General features: G+C 38.7%; 1 protein-coding gene across 2 annotated transcripts; it reads left to right on the forward strand.

Annotated features, from left to right (window-relative positions):
- The first annotated feature begins 451 nt into the window (after nucleotides 1-451).
- On the forward strand, nucleotides 452-6149 carry zgc:56095 (ferritin). Of its 2 annotated transcripts, none has more exons than XM_010904685.4 (5): nucleotides 452-700; nucleotides 2843-2971; nucleotides 4851-4997; nucleotides 5298-5423; nucleotides 5625-6149. In XM_010904685.4, exons 2-5 carry the CDS (start codon nucleotides 2870-2872, stop codon nucleotides 5772-5774), a joined length of 525 nt encoding a protein of 174 aa, XP_010902987.1. In that variant the 5' UTR covers nucleotides 452-700; nucleotides 2843-2869; the 3' UTR covers nucleotides 5775-6149. The 2 variants fall into 2 exon arrangements, with proteins under 2 accessions (XP_010902987.1, XP_010902978.1); XM_010904676.4 differs by having other exon boundaries at nucleotides 454-700; nucleotides 2868-2971; nucleotides 5625-6148.
- The last annotated feature ends 3183 nt before the right edge of the window (nucleotides 6150-9332 follow it).

The raw sequence follows: 9332 nt of genomic DNA on the forward strand, positions 1-9332 counted from the left end.
CTCTCTCTCTCTCTCTCTGACTGAGTTGTTGGAAATTAAGTTTTATGACATTGGTAACAATAATTATTTTACATAAACATGTATTTGAATTTAGGATATGTAACATTTATATGTAATGTAATTATGTGGCCTGTATTATGTACTGAATAGTAAATTCTGAATTTCTCAGTAGTTATGCACATTTTATTTTCTAGTGTAATATTATAGGTTATTCTCCAGCGTGCCAAAATCCTTGTTCACATTTCTGTAAAATTAATAGAAGTTGAACCTATCAAGTATTCATAATTCATCGGATTGTTATTATTTACATAATTAAAGTTAATTGCTGGTATCATTTATAGGAAATCATGAAAATAATAATCGCTGCTAAATTACACGTGTGCTTATTGGTTCCTCCTAACTTTGAACATTGTATACCAGTAAGAGAACTGGCATTGAACATGGATCTCGCACTCTGCTCTCGGTGTGCCATACAACATAATGCTCCGTGTTTTAGGGAAACCCAAAAAGGATCTTCAACAACGCGATAGATGGCGGTAGTGTAGTTGTTTTTAAAGTAATACACCTGGGGGGGGGGCGCGGGGTAATCATACCTACCCACTGAAATACAATTACTGCAAGCACAACATTTGTACCAGTTTCTTGGGTATACTACAGGCTCGAGGCAGTCTCTGGTAGTGATTGGAAACATCTGGATAAAGTAAGTAAAACAGAACTTTGTGCTACTTGACGATTCGTTACATCAATGCAACAAACTGGACGTTTACATTAGGCTAGAGGTAGCTGTGACTGAAATTGTTTGCTGTGTCTAGCTAGCTTAAAATCTTCTCAGGTAACACAGCAAGTTGTTAGGTAAGAACGATGAGATATTTCTCTAAAGTGTGTTCAAATTAATTCAATACGTATTAATTCATATACTGTTTTTTTTGTTTTTTTTACCGAGACCTATATAGCCATCTAGCAAGTATTATAAACATGGAATGCTGCTCTAAAATCTGCACTCTACATAAGCGTAGAGTTCCCATATTATTCTTAAAATAACCTTCAACTCAGGTACTGAAGCAATTCCTCGTTCTTATATACTACAATTGAAAATGCGTGCAAAGTGTAAACTTGTTAGCTGAGGATCTCAACTTGTCCTCTAATATAAAACAATGTTAAGATTGTCAGCTTACGACCTGCCAAACCTGGCACTGTAGCTATTGCACCCGTTTCCAAAAAAAAGTTGGGACGCTGTGTAACATGTAAATAAAAACAGAATTCAATGATTTACAAATAATTTTAACCCTATATTTAATAGGAAATGGTACATAGTCAATGACAAATGACAACATAAAATGTTGGAATTGAGACATTTTATTGTTTCTTGAAAAGTATATGCCCTCTTTGAATTTGATGCCAGCAACACGTTTCAAAGAAGTTAGGACAGAGGCAACAAAAGTTGTGTAATGCTATAGAACTAAACCTAGTGGAATATCACACAACTAATAAGGTCTATTGGCAACAGATCAGTAACATGATTGGATATTAAAAGATCCATCCAGAGGATGGGTCTGTCAGAAGTGAGAATGGGGAGGGGTTCACCATTCTGTGAATGACTGCGTGGGCTAAAGAGGAGAGGGACCATCCAGCTTGTTATCAGCACACAGTTCAAAAGCCAGCATGTAAGTGGGGTTCAGTAATGTGCCCCATATGGGTGACTTGCACATCTGTGAAGGCACCATTAATGCTGGTTTATACAGGTATATAGAGGTTTTGGAGCAACATATGCTGCCATTCAAACGTCTTTTTTCCAGGGAAGACCTTGCTTATTTATGCAGGACAATACTAAACCACATTCTGCAACATCTTACAACAGCATGGCTCCACAGTAAGAGTCTGGGTGCTACACTGGCTTGCCTGCAGTCCAGACCTGTCACCCATTGAAAACATTTGGTGCATTATGAAATGAAAAATATGACTAAGGAGACCCCAGATTTTTGAGCATCTGAAATCCTGCATCAAGCAAGAATAGGAATACATTATACTTTCCAAACTACAACAACTGGTCTCCTCAGTTCCCAAACGCTTACAGAGTATTGTTAAAAGAGCAGATGCAACACAGTGGTAGACACGCCCCTATCACCACTTTTTTGAGACATGGGCATATATTTTTCAGAAAACAATAACGTCTCAACATTTGGTCAGTTGTCTTTGTACTATTTTCAATGGATAAGGATAAATGATCATTGCATTCTGTTTCTTGACATTTTATGCAGTGTCCCAATGTTTGGAAACAGGGTTGTGTATGTAGACTAGACTGCATACAATCTTTAACTCAAGTGCAGAATTAGACATAGCTAAAATATGCAGGCTTGTTCACCTTAGCATAAGCAAACATCTAAACTCTCCTCTCGACACACTAGCCAGAACCCTAGGGCATAGTGATGTAATTGCATAAACAATGAATAGAGTACACATAGTATTGAATAGAGCATCAGTTATGATTTCATAACCCGAAAGGCAATGTCAATGCTTCATTTATTTCCTTTCTTTCATTCCAGAATAGGAAGGTGCTAGATCAGTGTTTCTCAACCCTGCTCCTGGACGCCCCCCTGCCCTGTATGTTTTAGATCTGTCCCTGCCCTAACATACCTGACGTAGTTCATGGAGGACTTGATAATGAGCTGATCATTTGAATTAGGTCTGACAGCAGGGAGAGATCTAAAACATGCAGGGCAGGGGGGTGTCCAGGAGCGGGGTTGAGAACCACCATGCTAGAGTAATGGTTTAGGGAAACACATGGTTTTGAATATTTGTCAATTCAACATACCAGTCCCATATCTTTTTCTTAATCTTTTAGGTAAGTATTTGTTTTTCTGTTTCAGAAATGCAGTCCCAGATAAAACACAACTTCCACCAGGACAATGAGGCAAACATCAACAAGTTGGTGAACATCAAGCTTACTGCATCATATACCTTTCTCTCCCTGGTATGGTCTACGCAAAAACAGAACATTTTTACAATGAGCATATGCTGTGAAGTAGAAAACCAAACCAACATGCTGTTCCCAACAGCTTGTGTATCTCCACTGACTGTTGGCTAGGGTGCATACTCAGGGTCCTTTTTGGTTTGCAGTGTAACCGCCCTTCTTTTTTAACACCTTTACCACCTTCACCTTTAAGGTCTCTTTCGCAGCTGAGCCCAAAAATATACTAAAGAGAGAGAATACACATAAACAAAAACAATTTTCTTTACATTTTCCAATTTACTGCCTATATTATCTTAGTAAAGTTTTTTACCATTATATCATTCTGAATGTCATTCTATGAGTTTGGGGCAACATTTTAAAGCAGTTTTACCCAGTTTAGATCATTATCTAACCAAATCTCCTGGGACACTACCGTTCAAAAGTTTGGGGTCACTTAGAAATTACCTTATTTTCCATGAAAACATACATGAAATTAGTTTGAATAGGAAATAGTAATTGACAAGGTTAGAAATAGTTTTTTATTGAGTACCACACAGTCAAGCTGCTCCCACAACAGCTCTATAGGGTGCAGACTTAAATAGTTCTTGCATCGTTAGGCGCTGTGCTTTGGATCATTGTCCTGTTGTAAGAGGAATTTGGCTCTATGTAGATACTCCATTAAAAATCACTTACACTTACAGCTGCAATAGTCATTTACAACATGAAGTGTCTATGCTGTATTTCTGATCTATTATTTGAATGGACATTTCTAAGTGACCCCAAACTTTTGAATGGTAGTGTATTTGTAGGAAGCAACAAGTTGTATAAAAGAACCAAAAACATTCTAACTGTTTAAGCTATACAAAAGGGACTAATAACCTCATTGGTGACATTTTAAGCTAGCTATAGAGTGAGCTCACGATATGTTCTTAACGCTCTTACACTAACCCAATATAAACTCTACACAAGCGAGTTACCTCGTCCATTGACCTGAACCCACCACGCGTGAAATCCATGCCAACATGCTGTTGCCAGCAGTTTACAATATCCCAAAGACTATTCACCTGCCCTCACACTGGGCAAAACCCAGCAGTTTTCTGCTTTACAACACATGTTGCTGACAACATTCTAACCATTTGGGCCAAATTATCCAGCAGTGGTCTTTTCAAGCTAGCAGTATATTCTTAACTCAGTTGCATGCATACAAAAACGAAGGTACACAACAATAAACTTTAGTGGTATTAATAACCAAATCTATTTGCATGGCCAAGGGTGGTTCAGTGCTCTTAGCTGCTGCTTCTAGAGCACATGTACCACTGCGATGTGGCTTCATTTCCAGTCCACAAGTTCTCTCCTCACTGTCTCCTAAATAAAGCATGAAAATATCTTAAATATATAAATGTAGGTCGTGTGGGAGAATGTTTCACATTCAATTTACAAATGTCAAACATGCTGTTGCTAATAGTGTACTATATAATAGTGTAACCTTCGCCCTGATGTTTCGCCTCACCCCATATTGGGTGTGAATTTGGGTCCTTTGCGTTGCTACACGTGACTGCCCTCCTTGATGACAACTGGTTGAGCTATACAAAATGTATAAATTGTACAGACCCATCAGTGACATTTCAAGCTAGCTGTTGAGTGAGCTTTTTGGTATGTGCTTAACTGCTTTGCACATAATGTTAAGAGTGGGTGCACTCTAGTTTTAGAAATGTAAGACTGGCCAAGTGTGTTTTTTTAAATTATTTTTCTTAAACCTAAATTATTTTATTTACTATAAACTCCCTAAACTCCCATGGGCCATGTTTTACCCACCTTAGAGTATATACATGGCATTACTGACCTGTTTCATTCTACTGTATGTGCATTTCATATTTTATTGCTTGATGTTCTCACCCAGGGGATGTATTTCGACAGTGATGATGTGGCTCTGCCTGGATTCTCACGGTTCTTCTTGGAGTGCTCTTCGAAGGAAAGGGAACAGGCAGGGAAACTGCTGGAATACCAGAATATGAGGGGTGGAAAAGTTCTGCTTCAGAATATTGCTGTAAGTTGATGTTCTTACAGCAGTATTTTGTGGAAACAAGCTAACTCTCGTCCTGGACTAAAACATCTAGCTCATTGGAGACTTGCCGTTGAGCTTGCTTTTTTTAGTCAAGCACTGTGTCTGTGAAACCAACCCTTAGTTCTGCTACCTAACTCTTGGTTTGTTTAATATTGAATTGAAATGGTTAGTTTTCAACATAGTCAATCTACACATCATACCTTGCATGATGCATTCAAAATAATAACAATAAAATAAAAATAATCTTACTGAAACTGATTCCTTCAAATTGTTTTGCTTCAGAAACCCAGCAGGGAGGACTGGAAAGGGGGCCTGGATGCCATGGCCTTCTCCCTGGAGTATCAAAAAACCCTCAACACATCCCTCCTTGAGGTTCACAGTGTTGCCAATACTCATACTGACCCCCATGTAAGTCATTGATATTCACCCACTTTTGATTAACTACAGTGCTTTTGGATGAATGTGAAAGCTAATTTAGGTTCATGATGGCACCTGTGCTGGTTGCTGAGCAGTATGATAGGATGTTAACGCTGCTCTATGTCTGTTGCAAGCAGGACATTATAATGTTGTTCCTCACACTTCCTCTATCTTTTTCACTACCTCATTTAGCTGTGTGACTTCTTGGAGCAACACTTCCTGTCTGACAGCCATGACACCCTCAAAAAGCTGGGTGACCATCTTAGCAGCCTGACTCGCATATCTAGTTCCAAGACCCATGGCTGCATGGGAGAATACCTGTTTGACAAACACACACTGTAACATCCACAACAGAGCACCACTTTAACACAAGGATTGGAGATTTGTGCTGGGCATATTTCCCTTTTTAACTGCATGTCCCCCCCCGTTACAAGTAGCATTTAATAGGGGCTTACCAACAGATCTACATACTTTTACAGTCCAAAAAAGAACAATGCCAGAGAGAACTGTTTACTACTTCTGGTGTGGAAAATAACTTAATTACTGAAAAACCACAATTAACTCTTGTTTGTCACCAAGAATAAGAATTCTGGCAACATGTACTTCAATAGGTATCCAACAAATATTTCTGAATCTGTGCTGTTACACAAATTTTAATAAATGTATAATAAGAATATGAACAAATTGTGGATATAACAAATTGGAACAGAAATAACATTTAAATAAAAATAACATTTTCAATTCTACAAAAACATCAGTGGTTGTTGGAATGTTATTATTTTTTTTTCTTCCTTCATAACAACAATGACAAATTCAGCTGGAAACCTTACCCAGTGCAGTTTGAGGGTATGCAGACCATCTTAACAGTCATTTGTGCCCCTCTCACACCCTGACCAATTTCTACAATCTCATGTCTGCACACACCGCTGCGTAGATAACATTGGGACTTTCAGACTAGAATATGCTGAGTCACTGTCAAGCGATGGTTCGATGAGTCACTAGCAACTGGCAGACAGCCTGAGGTTTGAAAAGATGGCAATTATAACAGCATGCAGAAAATATAGGTTTAGTTAACGTCTGTCAATACACATCACAATTGTGGGTAATAAAAGCTTACGTTAAATTCCAACCTTGGCCCTCCACTTACACTAGTAAGAAACATCAACAGTTGGCATAGCTTGATTACATGGACTCACAGGCTGTCATTATAAGAACAACTATAATTTACCGCTATCTCCACTCTTCTGACCCTTTAATGCTGTGAATTATCAGGCTTCCCTGCTAAGCAGCACCTTTGTTAAATGTATGTGTTCAGCAAATGTAACAGATGCACTTCCAAACATTGTGCGCATCATGCTCTACCAACTGAGCTACACTGAATGTGTAGGGTGTCTTAACAATAACAATGAATACACAGTCAGTGACCGGTTTTATTAGCAAATGTATTAATGAAGTTGTACCACGTGCAACAAAAAAATATTTTCCTAATCAAAAAACGTGGGTCAACAGTGGTATCTGTGCCATGCTAAAGGCACGGACTGCAGCTTTCAACTCCGGCAGAGGACGTTTATAAGAAATCCCGGTATGATCTCAGGAAGGCAATAAAAACAGCAAAAGGTCAATAGAGACAAAATAGAATCTCTCTGCCAGACGGGTATAGGAAGGATGTTCAACCTACTCAGATTTAACTCAGGGTTATCAAGGAAAGTCAGGGTTGACAAACTCTGATTGCCTAAAGTGGTGTTAAAAGGTATTACGACAGTGTTTAAGATGTCTGTTAGTTGACTCGGTGTTAACTCACTGGAGTTAGTGTGCATTCTCCTAAGGGCAACAACAACGCAAGCTGAGTTTTTTGCACAATGACTCATACTCCGTCTTCTTTCCTGGAAGTATGCACGTTTATATAGAACGGTTATGAGTTTAAAGAAAGGTTAACTGCTACATCTAACACCGTGGCGGCCAACAAAGCCAGTAAGGCTTGTTGGTAGCATATTGATGACAATAAATTCCTTAATTCCTAAAGTCCTATGTTCTCTATTTTGGCTTACAGACTTCTTTTATTTGTAGTATGATTGAGATATAAGGACAAGTAAAATAGGCTAAACACGAGAAAACAATTCAGATAATTCAGTTATGGCCTACATATAGGCTACATCACTGAAATTGACCAATTACTCACTGTAAATTATTTAAGATCTACTCCATAAAGCACCTAGGTAGTAGGGCTACCTGTATGAAGTTAATGATCACATACCTGAACATTAATGCTGTGAAATGCCTTCCTATTCACATAACCCCCTCATGTTCTCCCAGGGGCCTCTAAGGGGATATGTGTACAATCAATCGCACCAATCACCTTCGGGATTCCTATGCAAAAAAAAATATATATATAGCCTAGGTCAAGTATTGCATATGAAAAATACTATTTTATGCTAATTACTTGCGATCGCATAAAAAGCATACTTGATCTTAAGAACGCTTAAATTGCCAGGGAACACAACAAATACATCAAGCAGTTTGGTGAGAGCTACCACCTTGCCAACAGCACGGCGCAGCCTACAGTATTCTTGCTCAGATGTCCAGCATCACCGATGGAATACATGAAAAGTGCACTGGCAAAATACGACATAGTGCTCAACATGAGCGCATTACTCTGGTGAGTGGCATTGGAGACGTCTTGCCCTAGAAGCCGGCAAAGATACAGAATTCCCTCAGATGAGAATCAAAATCTTTATTAGAAAACACCATCGGGGTAAACTAAAGGAGTTACACGGTCTTTAAACACCCTCGCCCTGCGGAGTGAGCCTCTCACAATCCATGCGGCAATGTCGATATAGGGTGTTCCAAATGTGCGGGTCTTTTTGTGGGCGGAAGGGCGGTGCTTACGTTGGGTAACATCGAGATAACCTAGCTCGGGGCAGCGTAAATTGCCATGGCAGCATACCCCGGGTAAAACATATTCACCTTTCGTAGTAGCGGTTAATCGGGAAGTTACACTCGACGTCATCTAGTTACTCCTGAAGTTACCTTGATAAACCAGTTACCTCGCAGAAGCTGCTACGGGGCGGCTTCTTTCTTCAGGCCGTAAGGCTGCTCAACTCGGGAAACCCTCTTCCCTTCCATCCATAGTCCCATGCACACCTGTCACTTTAACAGGCACTACAGTTGTATATTTATTATTATTATTGATTATTGATTGTTATTTTGTTTAGTGTTATTACTGATTGATTGTGTTTCTCCTTCTTTTTTTTTTATGACTACTGTTACTTTTTAACTTTATCTGTACTGTCGGGAGTAGGAAAACCAAGCATTTCATTGCCATAACTTATTGCAAATGACAAATAAACCCTTTGAATCCTTAACATGACCACATCACATCTTGAAAGTATCACTCGTAGTTCGATTCCTTGAAATAAGTATTGTGTAATGTAAAATGGTAAACCAAGGGATGAATAGGATGGATTATCCATTCTGAAAGTAGGCCCCTGACAGATAATTGACCAAGACAATGGCTATTTCCTGGGCCCTGATAAAAACAAAAATTATCTGGATTTCGCCTACTGGATAGGATTAAAAATGGAATGAACAGAGCATTGACTTGAATGGGGATTCTGTTTCTATTCATTCTGTTTCTATACATTAAATCCTGTCCTACAGAGCATAAATCCAGACTGATAAATTCTGAAAAATTGGGCCTTTGGGATTAGAGTGGATGCACTTAAATTTGTGCTTTAATAAACCAAACCAGCATTCAACTATTTCAATCTAATGATTGAACTGTCACTTTTCAGTTATAATGGTGTGAAAAACAAACTGATCAACGTTTTCAATCTCACTAAAAAGTCATGAAAGTGAAATAAAAGGCTATCACTGTTGCTCTCGTGTTATTTCAATCTAATA

The sequence above is a fragment of the Esox lucius genome, chromosome 5 (assembly GCF_011004845.1).
Source record: "Esox lucius isolate fEsoLuc1 chromosome 5, fEsoLuc1.pri, whole genome shotgun sequence".
NCBI lineage: Eukaryota > Metazoa > Chordata > Actinopteri > Esociformes > Esocidae > Esox > Esox lucius.